At 36.8% G+C, this 14,107-nt stretch overlaps 4 protein-coding genes across 5 annotated transcripts; 2 read left to right on the top strand and 2 right to left on the bottom strand.

Annotated features, from left to right (window-relative positions):
• The first annotated feature begins 1,286 nt into the window (after positions 1–1,286).
• LOC100637175 (dolichyl pyrophosphate Man9GlcNAc2 alpha-1,3-glucosyltransferase-like) lies at positions 1,287–4,856 on the top strand. 2 transcript variants are annotated; one of them, XM_003388667.3, is made up of 14 exons: positions 1,287–1,440; positions 1,491–1,575; positions 1,623–1,712; positions 1,767–1,855; positions 1,906–1,991; positions 2,056–2,300; positions 2,349–2,402; positions 3,500–3,581; positions 3,629–3,714; positions 3,806–3,890; positions 3,943–4,013; positions 4,237–4,305; positions 4,354–4,492; positions 4,538–4,856. In XM_003388667.3, the coding sequence occupies exons 1-14, from the start codon at positions 1,311–1,313 to the stop codon at positions 4,763–4,765; spliced, it is 1,539 nt and encodes a 512-aa protein (XP_003388715.1). In that variant the 5' UTR covers positions 1,287–1,310; the 3' UTR covers positions 4,766–4,856. The 2 variants fall into 2 exon arrangements, with proteins under 2 accessions (XP_003388715.1, XP_019855611.1); XM_020000052.1 differs by having other exon boundaries at positions 2,056–2,402.
• Positions 4,727–6,092, bottom strand: LOC100635910 (ribosome production factor 1-like). The gene is made up of 6 exons (XM_003388657.3): positions 5,848–6,092; positions 5,622–5,798; positions 5,418–5,571; positions 5,105–5,366; positions 4,935–5,061; positions 4,727–4,881 (listed from the first exon to the last, which is right to left on the bottom strand). The coding sequence occupies exons 1-6, from the start codon at positions 6,055–6,057 to the stop codon at positions 4,840–4,842; spliced, it is 972 nt and encodes a 323-aa protein (XP_003388705.2). The 5' UTR covers positions 6,058–6,092; the 3' UTR covers positions 4,727–4,839.
• Positions 6,093–6,171: 79 nt separating this feature from the next.
• On the top strand, positions 6,172–9,095 carry LOC100637302 (uncharacterized). Its single transcript, XM_020000051.1, has 9 exons — positions 6,172–6,349; positions 6,590–6,709; positions 7,001–7,119; positions 7,171–7,294; positions 7,368–7,426; positions 7,681–7,710; positions 7,766–7,886; positions 7,952–7,975; positions 8,030–9,095. Exons 1-9 carry the CDS (start codon positions 6,212–6,214, stop codon positions 8,918–8,920), a joined length of 1,626 nt encoding a protein of 541 aa, XP_019855610.1. The 5' UTR covers positions 6,172–6,211; the 3' UTR covers positions 8,921–9,095.
• Positions 9,096–9,097: 2 nt separating this feature from the next.
• On the bottom strand, positions 9,098–14,067 carry LOC109584344 (cyclin-F-like). The gene is made up of 17 exons (XM_020000047.1): positions 13,792–14,067; positions 13,439–13,557; positions 13,270–13,337; positions 13,005–13,207; positions 12,383–12,436; positions 12,213–12,323; positions 12,082–12,150; positions 11,771–11,848; positions 11,637–11,710; positions 11,357–11,521; positions 11,172–11,295; positions 10,831–10,949; positions 10,718–10,779; positions 10,551–10,638; positions 10,406–10,468; positions 10,312–10,351; positions 9,098–10,252 (listed from the first exon to the last, which is right to left on the bottom strand). Exons 1-17 carry the CDS (start codon positions 13,900–13,902, stop codon positions 9,353–9,355), a joined length of 2,448 nt encoding a protein of 815 aa, XP_019855606.1. The 5' UTR covers positions 13,903–14,067; the 3' UTR covers positions 9,098–9,352.
• Positions 14,068–14,107: the final 40 nt, after the last annotated feature.

Genomic DNA, 14,107 nt, shown 5'->3' on the forward strand with positions numbered 1-14,107 from the left:
GTTTAGTTTTAATTATAAATATTACTTTTTAAATTTGATTTAAAAAAAATTTTTTTGACACCTTTTTTAACACCTCAAGGTGTGAAAAAGAAATTGTAATTTTTAATTATAAATATTCTTTTCTTAATTTAATTTTTTAAATTATTATTTTTAATTATTTGTGTATTTTTTATTTAATTTTTTTATTTAATTTATTTTTTTATTATTTTTTTCTTTATTTTTAAAAATTATTTAATATTATTGATAAGTTACTGTTGCTAAGTTACAGTTGCTAGGTAACTGTTGCTTGGTACAGTTGCTAGGTAACTGTTGCTAAGTTTCAGTTGCTAGGTTACTGTTGCCAGGCTACTGTTTCCACTCTGCCCACATAATGATAATTAAATTTTTACTTTAAAAATAATTTTAAAAATTAATTAAAAAATTTTTTAAATAATAATAATAAAATAATAAATCAAATAATTAAAATTAAAATTAAATTAATTAGAATTAATAGAAAAAAATTTATAAGGAATTAATTAATTTTAAAAAAACTTTAATTAATGATAATTATTTCATGAACTTAATTTTAATATAATAATAATTATTAAAAATTTAATTTTTAAATTTAAGTTTTATCAATTATTTTTTATTATTAATTTATATTATTTATTTTTATATTATAATGCATTATAATGTTTTTGTTATTTTTAATTTTTTATATTTATTTTCTAAGAATTATTAAGTATATTTTATATAAAAATATTTTTCTTGTTGCTAGGTTACAGTTACTAGGTTATACAGTTGCTAAGTAACTGTTGTCAAGTTACAGTTGCTAGGGTTACAGTTGCTAGGGTTACAATTGCTAGGTAACTGTTGCTAGGTAACTGTTGCTAAGTTACAATTGCTAGGTAACTGTTGCTAAGTTACAATTGCTAGGTAACTGCAGTTGCTAAGTTACAGTTGCTTAGTTACAGTTGCTAAGTAACTGTTGTCAAGTTACAGTTGCTAGGGTTACAGTTGCTAGGTAACTGTTGCTAAGTTACAATTGCTAGGTAACTGTTGCTAAGTTACAATTGCTAGGTAACTGTTGCTTAGTTACAGTTGCTAAGTTACAGTTGCTAAGTTACTGTTGCTAAGATACTGTTGCCAGGTACAGTTTCCACGATACGGCGCGTTGCCCTAGTCTCGCGTATCCAGACCACACCCTCCGTGCCTACGGAGGGTGTGGTCTGGCTACGCGAGACTACGATGCCCACATAGCGCGTAATTATTAATTAATTTTTATTTTATTTTTTAACCCCGTCTCCTAAGTTAGTAAGTTAAGGAGGAACATGGCTAGAGGTACCGAGTACTCTTTCTTACCAAAGCTTAGCTCAAAAAGAGAAGTATTTGGACTTGGAGCGTGTCTCTGCCTTATAGCAATACTACTGAGACTAGGAGTTGCCCTTCATCCTTACTCTGGTCTAGCAAAAGAATAAAACAGTCAACTATTTTTATTTGTTTTATTACAGGTGCTGGTACACCTCCAATGTTTGGTGACTTTGAAGCTCAGAGGCACTGGATGGAAATAACCTACCACCTTTCCCCATCAGAATGGTAAAAATTCATAAAATAGAATGTTTTTACATTATCTCTTTATTAAGGTACTTCAATACATCGAATAATAATCTCTCATATTGGGGGCTTGACTACCCTCCACTGACTGCCTACCACAGCTGGATATGTGGAGCAATGTATGTGCCAATAATTTATTAGTACATTAGACGAATTTTGAATTTTTAACCCAGTGCTCACTCTATTAATCCTGATTGGGTATCATTGCATCATTCTCATGGATTAGAAGACTATTATCATAAGCTCTTTATGCGTTACACAGGTGAGCATCTTGTCACATGATACTCACATGATCTCTCTCTCTTGCTATAGTTTTGGTTGCTGATATTTTAATATATTTTCCGGCCATTTTTGTCTTTGTTTTTGGAGTCTATCGCTCTCTTTCTTTGGAGGACAAAGTGAGTACCATATCTTTACAATTGTCATAGTTTTTTTGCACTCTATCTCTTTTTATTATTTTAGTTAAGCACTGCATTTATAATTTTAGTCACACCCAGTCTATTAGTAATTGATCATGGGCACTTCCAATACAACTCTATTAGTCTAGGGCTGGCAGTCTGGGCTGTTCTGGCTTCTTGCACTCGCCACAACCTCCTCTCTTGTATCTTCTTCTCCCTCTCCCTCAACTATAAGCAGATGGAGCTCTATCATTCTCTACCTTTCTTCTTCTTTTTACTTGGGAAGGCTCTTCAACAAAGAGAAGCAAGGTTAGCAATGAGAAGTTGTCAAGTTAATATTAAATTCAATTTTTTTAGATATTTAACAATCATCAAGTATGGATTGTGTGTGATAGCCACTTTCCTTATATGGTGAGCCCTTTGACTGTTGATTTTTTAAGTCAGTAAAATGTATTATTTTTGGTTTATATCCTACGAATGTATATAAGTACTTATGTGGTGTAAAAAGTTTGAGCTGAATCTAATTAAAATTAAATTTTTTAAATAAATTTTTAGTGTTGCTCCGAAATTGGGCCAAAGTCCCTGTACTACAGTACAGGGTTCTTGACCAAATTTTGTCAAAAATGAAAAGAAGATAATTCTCCATTTTTATAATTTTTTTCTGATGCATATACATTTACTTATGTTGCATAGAAAGTTTGAGCTGGTTTTAATCAAAATTGGATTTTTTACGAATTTTAAAAGTTGCTCCAAAATCAGGCCAAAGTCCCTGTACTATAGTACAGGGATTTTGGCCAAATTTTGTCAAAAATGAAAAGATGAGAATTCTCCATTTTTATAATTTTTTCTGATGCATATACATGTACTTGTGTTTCGTAGAAACTTTGAACTGATTTCAATCAAAATTGAATTTTTTTATGAATTTTAAAAGTTGCTCCAAAATTGGGCCAAAGTCCCTGTACTACAGTACAGGGTTCTTAGCCAAATTTTATCAAAAATGTAAAGAAGAGAATTCTCCACTTTTATAATTTTTTTCTGATGCATATACATGTTTTTATGTTGCATAGAAAGTTTGAGCTAGTTAGGATCAAAATTGGATTTTTAAAGAATTTTTAAAGTTGCTCCAAAATCGGGCCAAAAATTGTCATGGATTTCATGAAAATGAAAGTAATGGGTTTTTTGCTTGTCATGGATTTTGTGACAATGGAACTAATGGGTTTTTACTTGTCACAGGTTTTGTGACAATGGAACTAATGGGTTTTTTGCTTGTCACGGATTTTGTGACAATGGAACTAATGGGTTTTTGCTTGTCACGGATTTTGTGACAATGGAACTAATGGGTTTTTGTGTGTACTTATGTTGCATAGAAAGTTTGAGCTGATTCCAATCAAAATTGGTTTGTTTTGCAAATTTCTAAAGTTGCTCAAAAATCAGGCCAAAGTCTCTATACTATAAAACATGTCAATTTTGGTCATTGGCCAAATTTTGTCAAAAATGTATCACTATAGTTGGCTGCCATTTTTATCAAGCATTTCATCAATTCAACAAGTCCTTCACAGATTGTTCCCATTCTCTCGGGGCTTATATGAAGTGAGTCATATACAGGCAGTATTTTTTTAATCCTTTTTTTTTGCTAGGACAAAGTAGCAAATTTTTGGTGTTCTCTCTCAGTTTTAATAAAGCTAAAGCTGCTACTGTCAAGAGGAGTTCTCTTACAACTGTGGTATGTTAACATATACATTGCATGTACAGTATGCTCTCTATATGATTAACTAATTAAGTGGCCTAAGTGATACTGATCCTTCTTTCTTTAGTTTTTGGACTACTATTCTTTCTATTGTTCCTTCTGCTATTAATCTCTTATTTTATCCAACACCATACAGGTTTTTACACTCATTGGTAAGAGTATAGAATAGATCTTTATAATAAAGTCACTTTTTTGTCTCTCTAGGTTAATTCTGCCCTTAGTTTCTTTTTATTTTCATTTCAAGTTCATGAGAAGTCAATTTTATTAGCTGTCATGTAAGTTATCTTACAAACACACACACACAAAGCCAATAGTCCATGAATTAGTGGATATATAGCATAATATACATGTACATTGTATACAGCAACTAATCAGAGCTTACTGCATAGTGTAAGGGCATCATTATGTCTCAAAAAATCTAACAAAAATCGAAAGTTAATTTTGTAGCCAATTAAAAAAATATAGCAATTACATACAGCATTCTTTATCTCTTCCTAGTCCTGTTAGTTTGCTAGCAGTTGTCCATCCTTTTGTCAGCACTTGGTTCATCCTTGTGGCCACATTCAGGTAACAGCACCACTTCAATATAATATTGCAAGTCCTTGTTATCGTTAGTATGTATCCATTACTGGTCAAGGATGGTCTGGTACTGCCCACCTGGTCTCTTTCTTTATTCTTTTTTCTTTCAAGTTACCTCTTTCTTCCCCGACTTTCCTATAAAATGCACAACCAAGACAGACGAATCAACCTTTTGGTAGGTGCTCATTAATTAAAATAACTTATGGGCATTCATTTTTAGTTTTATGTCTCGATGGGTTTGTTTTTCGCTTTGTGTATTTCCTCTCATTTTGTGACTCCACCTGCAAGATTGCCTGATTTGTTCCCCGTGCTCATATCAGGTTTTTCCTGCCTGCATTTCCTTGGTTTCCTAGTCTGGTTCAATTACATGCAGTTTATGCCGCAACAGATAGGCCACACCTACCAGAAGTACTTTAGACTCGTACATAATAAACCTCATGAAAACTAAACAAAATTTTTTTGTATTTCATAATATTTTTGTAAGAATAATTAATAATTTATTTAGTTTTTTAAAGAATAAAATCACAAGTGGAATCGTCTTCTACTGGTGTCCATCTTCTTACGCTAAAATTATAAAAAATAAAACATTTTTAAATTCACAAAAATACTTCTCTTACATTGTGCATCCACATGTACTGTCCAAACTTTGTATCGAAGGTTCCTTTCTGTAAAGTTCTGAGCTTTAAAGTGAACCTTGGACCAAGCTCCTGCAGCCCAACCCTCAAAGAATCACGAAAAATGTACCTTAAAAAAAGAAATAATATTTTGTCTTTTTTTCCTAATTTACCTGTGATGCCTGAAAAAGATGAAGTCTCTCTGATTGTGGAAAGTAACTGCACGGCGTCCCTTGAAGTTTGGGTCTTGGGGAAAGAGAGACGCAAACATACGACCGATAGTGTGACCGAGTTTCGTTGAGAACCGATTCAGTATTACCTCCGGGTAATGAGACGTGGGCGTACCGTGACCCTTTATCTCACGTCCTCTCTTGTAATTGGTCAGTTTGAAATAAGCAGTGGGTCCTTCAGGAAGATGAATCAACCACAGACCACCTAACAATCAAATGATAAAATGTCTTTTCATCCTTCTCTTTTAATTCTTACTTGGTATTTTCCTGTTCTCTTCAATTATTATAATGTCAGTATAGTCTCTCTCTATAGCCTCGGGAATGATGCTCTTTATTTCTGACCCTCTCCTCCACTTCATGTCAGAGTTTGGTATACAGTCTGCCAGTTCTCTCATCAATAGATTGCTCCTCTAACAATAAAAATATAACACAATTGCCCAATTAAAATTTTGCATCATACCAAGTGAGCTCGTGTGAACGATGTAATAAGTATTTTGGGGCTGGTTTTCCTGTCAAAGTATCCTGAAAACTCATCAGTCTTTTCATCTTGAAGTATTTCGGGATCATCTGCTAGGACTGTAGTCTCCTCTGGCTCTCTCGTACTCTCCAGTGTCTTAGGAATAGGTTTTGGAGGTGCCTAGAGTATCTGAACTTGAGCAACACCTCACGGGCTAGCCTAAACTCACATTTTCTCCAAGCTGTTCTCTTTCTTTTGCCAGTTTCTTTCTTTTCTCTCTCTTTTCCTTCAACTTAATGAGCTTCTCTCGCCTGTACATTGCCTGGCGAAGTATCTTGTTCTTTATCATGGAGGCTCTGCTGCTACCTTCTTTCTTTAACATTTCCACTGAAGCTGAAGAAGAAGAAGAAGAAGAACCTTTCATTTTCTTGGCCATCATTCCACGTGGGTGGGCGTGTCTTGGTGCGATAATATTAATATCTATGGATACAGCAACGCCTATCGTCTCCGGGGATCTTCGTATACTAAGTTGACGATTTTGTATAAATTTCCTGTGTTCCGTAAATTTTATTCAGATCCCCGTCAAATTATTTATGATGGCAGAGAAGGCACTTGAGAAGTGCAGTGAAAGTCCAAAGATTTTAGTGAAAGCTTCTGAAGAGGGGACAGTCCAGACTCCAGAAGAGTTTAGGAAATTGTGCAGCCATTACTCTAGGGGATGCTCACTCGTGGTATGAGATATTTCTAGCTGGATTGTATTTATAATTTGAATCAAAATGGGGGGAATATTATATGAATGGTCTCCAAAGGCTTTTCAGTGTGTATACATGTATTTATAATGGTAATGCCAATCCATGTCTCATCTTAAATAAACTGTGCATCTAGTCTAGATACCACTGAGAATGCAACTTTTTTAAAAGAACAAGCCACACCTCTCCACCTTTCCCCTCTTTCTTTTCTCTTTTCTTTAGTCCCCGTGCTGCAATAAAGTCTATCCTTGTCGTGTCTGCCATAACGAGAAGGAGTTGCACGAGATAGATCGGTTTGCAATCACAGAGATAGTCTGTCGGAAATGCGAAGAGAGACAAAAAGTGAGTTTAAAAGAGGATGGAAAGCAGGCTGAACACTGATTGTTATCGGATTTTAAGGGTTGTTTTGAGAGCACTTCCGATTTCACACTTAGTCATGCTTGAGTTGTCTAAGGAGATAAGTAGCGGCTGGTCTATGTAAATGGACTCCGCAGCTATTATCACTGTTTTTAGATAACACTCATTATTGTCGTGTTTGAAAGTGTTTGGAACTTGAATCCGTAGCAGCCAGAAAAGTGTACATTGTGCGGCTCGCTTTTTATCTCTTTTTTTTCTTCCCCTCTTTCCACTTAGATAGCCAAAACATGCATAAAATGTTCTTTAACCTTTTCAAGATACACTTGTTTTGTCTGTAATCTTTTTGATGACGCAGAGAAGGGTCAGTATCATTGCTCAAAGTGTGGAATATGCAGGTCTGTACATCCTTTAGTCTAAATTTTTATCGTCAGTGCTTATTTGGATAGGATTGGAGGTCGGGATAACTTCTTTCACTGTGACACATGTGGCCTGTGTCTGCAGAAGTCCCTGAAGGAAGCTCACAAGTGTGTCCAGCAAGCATCCCATTCTAACTGTCCTGTCTGTATGGAGGTAAATGCATTATACAACTAATAAACTCCAACTACTACTTGTGATTGTTTCTGTGTATTACATAATAATGTAGGATCTCCATTCCTCAAGAACTGCTGCACATGTTCCAAGATGTGGGCACCTTTTACACAAGTATAAATACCGTATACTAGGAAATTTTCAAGTAGCCAAATTTTTGCAGATTTCGCGGTTTTTTTGCTCCGTCGCAAAAATTTAAATTGTGAAATTCTGCATTTTCATTGCCACGTGGTGGAGTTTGTAAGCTATTTGCGAAAAATTTTATTTCATGAAATCTTACAAATGCAAGATTCGCTAAAATTTAGTGACGCGAAAATATCCCAGTATACGGTAATATAATACTCCCAATCCCTCTTTTCCCTCTCTAGTACTTGTTTTCAGGAAATGCTAAAGAACAAGTGAGCATTAGTTTGCAATGGTACTATGTGTGTCATGCTCCTCCTCTTACAATAGCCTATACCAGTGCCCACAGTGCCAGACCAGTATGCTTGATATGAGCAGTCAGTGGGAGAGGATGGATGAAGAGAGGCAGCAATGGGTGCTACCTCCGGAACTGCAAAGCTTCAGCGTCAAGGTACTTTCATTTGATAGTCTCCTCATTTTATTACTTTATCTCTTTTTTGCTGACTTTGTGCACAGATTCAATGTAGGGATTGTCGAAATGTAAGTTAATTAGTATCATGCTAGTGACAGGATTGCAATCCTTATTTATGATAGGAAGGTGATGCCCTGTTCCACTTCATTGGACTCAAGTGTATAGACTGTGGTTCTTATAACACTGTACGCTGTGGAAACGAGATCCTCCCACTTAATGACGTTGATGAAGTTGATCGCAATGTCCCTGATCAAATTCAAGCGGAAGAGGAAGAAGATGAATATTACGATGAAGATGATGAAGATGGTTCCGTGCTCATACATATTGAGGAGGAGGCTCTAGAGACGGATCATATCCTACAGATATTGGATCGCATTTTTCCTAATGATCCTGCTGATGATTTTTTTGAAGATCTCTTAGATCCAGATAGCAACGAAGAAGGGGAGGATGAGGAGGAAGATGATGTTGAATTTCTTACTGATGAAGTGGTTGGTGGGGCTAATCTAATCCTTGATCCTCTTTCTGGTCTTATCGATATTCTTCCTCATCACTTGAATCTTAACAATGACCCAGATCATGATGATGATGATGATGACGAAGATGAAGAAAACGCTCAATTCGTTCCACCTTGGATGAATCCGTCTTCCGTCATTTCGACAATTTTTGGTACCGGTGAATCAAACGCTCATCATTTCCTGCCATACCTGCCGCCCACTGCTACGGCCAATGATCACTTACAGGCTCCACAGATATGGGAAGTGTCTTCAGACGAAGGTGAAGCTGCTGGTGAGAGCGAGTCAAATGACGTCGTACAAGGAGAAGGAGAAGGAGGGGAGGAGGAAGCGGGTGAATGGGAGGAGGAAGCGGGTGAATGGGAGGATGAAGAGGGTCAATGGGAGACATCAAGTGAGGAGGAGACCGTCGGAGGGGATGAGGAGAACCTTGGGAAGGAGTGTCTCCTACCGGAAGAGGAGGCTACCAATCAATTGGAAGACGTAGCCCCTGCTCATTAATTAGAATAAATAGTAAATCAACCTTTAAGGAATGTTAGAATATTAAGTATTTCCATTACAATAAAGACAATGTACAGTACATATGCTAGTTGCAATAGCCATATTTCTTGACATATACATAGCACACTTTGTTGTCAATTTTAATTCCCAAAGATAATTTATTGTTATAATGAAATTATGATACAAGGAGAAGAATTATCATCAAACATCATTATTATTATACACAACATTAACTATCATTATTATTATTATTATTATAGTACAAACTACACACACATACACATGTATGATACAATAAGTTCCATAGACAGAAATGAATTAATAAATAGTCCAAAATGTAATACATTAATAAGCTCATGCTCAGAATTAAAATAATATTCAGAATACCGTGTTATATTGAGTGGGTGCAGACTCTATGAGGACAATTGAAGTTCACATACAATTATTACTCTTAAAGCTACGATGCCTTTTATTGTGAGTTAGTAGTAGATTCTGATCAGAGAATGCTCTCTTCTCCACTTGGAGTGCCTTGTGCTGATGATTGTGCACTGATCTCTCTCCATCCTCCCTTTCCTCTCTGCTGCTGGCTGGTCTGGGCACATGAGGTGGCTCTAGTCCTCTCTCATTCATCTCTGCCTCCCCTTCCTCATGATTGCAAACAGGAGACACATTTGATAATGAGCAGTGACTACTTGCTAAGGAGCTCAACGGTCTTCTCTGCCCTTTCCTTACTGGGTTGGCTTTAATTGGAGAGTGTCCATGATTCGACGAGGCCTTAATGGTAGAGTTCCAATGCTGGAGGAGAGACTTTCGTCTTGAGGTTGGAGGAGTGTGAACATTTCTCTGGGTGACCATCAAAGAGGAATTAAAACCGACGGTTTCCTCAGAAATAACCAGCGGCTCTATACCAGGAAGAAGAGGAAGGCTAGAGGAGAGGAGCTTGTTACTCGAGTGTCTTCTCTCCTTTTTCTTTCGTCTCTCTTTCTTGATAGAATGTACTGGTCTCTCTTGTCTCTCGCAGGTTGGAGAGGAGGAAGAGGAGGAGGAGGAGGGAGAAGGAGAGGAACAGGAATTTGAATCTTCAAAAATGATGGGTGATGGTACAAAGGAGTCAATGGATGCACGAGGAGAATAACCATCAGCAGAAGAAGGGACTATAGGAGGGAGGGGAGAGGTCACAAACGAGACATCAGAAAGTGATTGGGCGTCAAATTCCTCAACAAAACTCTGAGACACGAGTTCTCTGTACTTTAAAAGTGAAGAGTTTGACGAGCGTCTCTGGTAATACGGCCTCACACCTAATTTGTCTTTCATCATGTAATAATTCATGAACTATAAGGAGAGAAAGAGAGAGGATGACATACTAATAAATAATCTGTTTGTTTCTCTACCTCCATTTCGCTGATGCACAGGAATCTTTCATCACTGTATCTATAACAAGAGAGTATTAATAATAATTTAACTAATTGTATTTAATTGTGTTACCTTGTTTTAATGGCACATAGCTTGACTCCTCTGTAATCAGTAACAACACCATCATCAGTCAAGCTATAATAAAGATTATTTAATAGTAAAGTGTATAGGATACATGTATTCTCTCTCTTATCCTACACTCTCTCTCTCTCATTACCATTTAGAATAAAGTAGTGAAGTACAGTGGTATAAATCAGGGACCGTTAAACCAGTGGCCTCGACCAGTGCACTGGGCCATGGCAATTCTAAGGAGAGAATGAAAGTAAACCAAATTGAAAGTTATTATTAAAATACAATGTTGTTGATACAGATGTAGCTAATTACCTTGCTCTAGGAGTACCCTGGCTAATAGGAGGCACCCAGCAGCTATCTGTGCAGCAGTATACCTACAAGAATGCATAATGTGAATCAGTATTTGACTATTAGTATTAAATTACCTTCCAAAGTCAGGAAAGAGTACAGCACTTTCAGAGACATAAGCTGCAAGGCAGGAACTTTTCTTATCAGCGTTGACCAATAGTTCAAACATTTCCAAGTAATCAGGAACTGTAGGCTTCTATGATTAGAAAAGAGAGTACATGTAAATCATATGGTACATGTACATGCACATGTACATGTACATCGTGAGTAAGCTAAATGAAAAATGAGTACAATTATTATCTCTATCCCTCCATCTGCTCTCTCCTGAAAGCTTACACTATGCCCATCCAAAATAAATTTAGCTATGATAATAATTTACTCTATCATTGGTGCATGTTAGTAATTAGTATAAACATACTTGAATCTCTCCATGTAGTGTTGATACAATCTCACCCATCATACACACAACCTCATCATATCTGTATGTGTTATCAGTAAGCCAAGCAGCCTCTCTGATAGTAATAATAGGCACAGCTGTCCACCTATTAATAAATTAGATGAAATTATGTAACATCAACTTGACAGTTGACTCTCTTTCTTTACCTTGCTGCTAGGAGCAGAGCAGTCACTCCGAGGAGTTGGAGACGCGAACGTTTCAATTTCCTAGCAACCATGTAGCGCTGTATGAGGCTGATGGCAAGATGGAGGGTCTTGGTGGAGAAGGACTTCATCTCGGCTACTTCAACAATCCAATCAAGAAGAATGAAACTGAGTAAGTGAGAAATAATATTAATATTTTATTCCCAGGTATTTTGATTGTACTAGTCATTGTAAACACAGGTGCAGTAGAGGGGAAAGGAGAGAGACACATGATATTACTTACACCATTTCCTCATTGACATCTGGCTGAGCATCATAGATTGAAGCAGAGAGCAGACTAGGTGAGGATCTCACAATCTTTTAGTAAACAATGAAAATTAAGTACAATGTACACTGTATGCTATAATTTTATTGTACCTGTTGTACGTACTGGTAAGCATGAAACCTTGTGATTCCTCCAAACTTCCCTTTAGCATACAACTTACCCAATTCAAACTACACATAATGTACAAGACATAATATAGGCATACATGTAAATGAGAATTAGGGAGATAAAAGCTGACACATTACTGTATAAGGACTTTAATGTAATGTAACACTAATACACTATCAATTAAAAGGTAAATGGATATGTGTGTGTGTGTGTGTGTTCTGGGCTTTATTTATGGGGGACACTCTTAAGCTTTATATGCAGGAAAGTAAGACAAAGCTACATTATATTTACTTACCTGTGCATCAATACAGGTGTCTCTTGAGGTGACTATCTTTCTCAATTGTCTAACAGATTGCACCTCATCCTATTGTATAGATGATAATGAGTGTTTATCATAACAAGTTAAGTCATTCATGCTCTGAGTACCTGAAAGCACTGCTCTGTTTTCCAGTTCTCAAAGCTGCTGTAAGGACAGCCATGTAATGAGCCTTGCTTGAACCACTGGTATGCTTGTCTTCTCTCTTCAACTTCATGATTCTATGCAGATATATAATGGGTGCACATGCTGTCAATACAGGTAGAGAAAGGTCAATTACCTCATAGTGACTCATAGCTTTGCCAACCACATAAAAAAGACTGGGTATCAGTTCCTGGTAAAAAAGATAAACAAGTTATGAGACATCAGGTGCATGTGTATGGCAGGCATGGGAAATCATGGTCATGAATATTATTATTGATGACAGTTATAATCATTGAGATCTTGCTTAACAAAATTGTTTATCTAAGGTGAATCCCAAGAGCTGCCCCCATAGGGGAACAAGAAACTGCCATCTGCACCCAATGCCCTCATGAAGCCATTGGAACTATAAGCACCATCCATTCACAGTCTCTAACTGATTATTTGCAGTTCAAAAAACTTGCCATGACAACCAATAAACAAAATATTGTTTTGCACTCGTTCACACTAGGTGATTATTGACAACCTATATTTAACAGCTTTTGACATCTGCCACACATAGCCACATAGAGCAAGAGATACACATTTTAGGTCAAAGAAGCTATAAATGTGACGTTGTGTTATAGTGTAAAGATGTAAGATCATCATAGCCACATAGTGTATTCATGAACAATTATATAATCTGTTAGTAACTTGACCACACTATCTAGGCATTCTTTTCTCTCTCTCTCTCTCCTATTTCTCTTTCTTTCTCTTTTTACCTTATTAGGAGAGATGCAGTGGTTTTTCATATTATGACAAACGCATGCTTTACAGCAGACACAGGTTGTAGCAAAAGGAGGTCGTATAAAGACCCAAGAGAATGGTTGCCTGTGAGTTACGAGTGATTCGGCTCTCTTTAGATAGTTTGATGCCTTTTGTCCATTAAAAGCATTGATTGTTCCTTTGCCAGGGCCATCAGGGACTAAACGAGATAATGTATTAGTATAATTTCATCTCGCCCCTTCTCCCTCTCTCCTCTCTTACCTCCTTGGCTGTAAAGGTAAGCAACAGCTAGTTTGATGAGTGCTTCAATGTTGCCATGCCTAGCAGCTCTAAAAATGTAAAAAGTAAGAGAAAGTGGTTTGTGACTTTGAGGTTAGGCAATACCACAACTTCATTGAACATGCATGCAAACATGTAGGCAAGGCACTACCTTTCAATTATAGACAAGTTCCTGTAAGAAGGCCATGTAGTTGACTCAAGACAGGCAGAGGCCCAGAGCGTGTGAGAGTATCTACTGTCTTCAACCAGATCACAGAGCCTAGCAGATACCTACATGTAAACAAAAAACATGCTCTACACAAAATAGATAGTGCTATGCTGTATGTAAGTGGCTTGAAGAGAGATAGCTATTAGAAGGCATGTGAATAATTCAAAGGGTGAGAGAGCGTCGTGCGAGAGAAAGAAGGCGTAGCTGGACATGTGGAGGCCTCAAGCCCTCTTGATTATTGCCAATCAATATGTAACAAGCTACAACACACAATGATTACTCTACCCCTTGCTCACCAGTCTTGTGTTGTACAGGTCAAGGAGAGGTAGGTAGCTAAGTATGTGAGCAAGGACCTCGTCCGGCAGGTCCATGAATGATGTAACGGCGTGACAAGACATTTCGTCCATTTAGGAGTCACTTCTATATTGATCACTGATTTTAACTGCTTATTTCTACAGGAAAAGTCCTTTTCTTGCCTTTCTTCTCTCTTTTCTTGTTGTAGTATCTTTCAAAAAACCTTTCCAATCAAGTTCTCGTTGGAATGCGTGATCCTGATTGCTCACGCGGCGCCCGCCATAACATTTAAAATTTTTTATTTATTTTTATTCAATT

The sequence above is a fragment of the Amphimedon queenslandica genome, unplaced genomic scaffold (assembly GCF_000090795.2).
Source record: "Amphimedon queenslandica unplaced genomic scaffold, v1.1 AMPQUscaffold_13217, whole genome shotgun sequence".
NCBI lineage: Eukaryota > Metazoa > Porifera > Demospongiae > Haplosclerida > Niphatidae > Amphimedon > Amphimedon queenslandica.

Coding starts and splice junctions, on each gene's coding strand:
- LOC100637175 (XM_020000052.1), top strand. CDS start 1,311: ATGGCTAGAGGTACCGAGTACTCTTTCTTACCAAAGCTTAGCTCAAAA. Junction 1,992..2,055: donor CTCTTTCTTTGGAGGACAAA/GTGAGTACCATA, acceptor TTATTATTTTAG/TTAAGCACTGCATTTATAAT. Junction 4,493..4,537: donor ACAGACGAATCAACCTTTTG/GTAGGTGCTCAT, acceptor ATTCATTTTTAG/TTTTATGTCTCGATGGGTTT.
- LOC100635910 (XM_003388657.3), bottom strand. CDS start 6,057: ATGATGGCCAAGAAAATGAAAGGTTCTTCTTCTTCTTCTTCTTCAGCT. Junction 5,572..5,621: donor CGTTCACACGAGCTCACTTG/GTATGATGCAAA, acceptor TTTTATTGTTAG/AGGAGCAATCTATTGATGAG. Junction 5,062..5,104: donor ATCTTTTTCAGGCATCACAG/GTAAATTAGGAA, acceptor TCTTTTTTTAAG/GTACATTTTTCGTGATTCTT.
- LOC100637302 (XM_020000051.1), top strand. CDS start 6,212: ATGATGGCAGAGAAGGCACTTGAGAAGTGCAGTGAAAGTCCAAAGATT. Junction 7,711..7,765: donor CAGGAAATGCTAAAGAACAA/GTGAGCATTAGT, acceptor CTCTTACAATAG/CCTATACCAGTGCCCACAGT. Junction 7,976..8,029: donor AATGTAGGGATTGTCGAAAT/GTAAGTTAATTA, acceptor TATTTATGATAG/GAAGGTGATGCCCTGTTCCA.
- LOC109584344 (XM_020000047.1), bottom strand. CDS start 13,902: ATGGACGAAATGTCTTGTCACGCCGTTACATCATTCATGGACCTGCCG. Junction 12,324..12,382: donor AAGCTATGAGTCACTATGAG/GTAATTGACCTT, acceptor ATATCTGCATAG/AATCATGAAGTTGAAGAGAG. Junction 12,151..12,212: donor AAACAGAGCAGTGCTTTCAG/GTACTCAGAGCA, acceptor TCTATACAATAG/GATGAGGTGCAATCTGTTAG.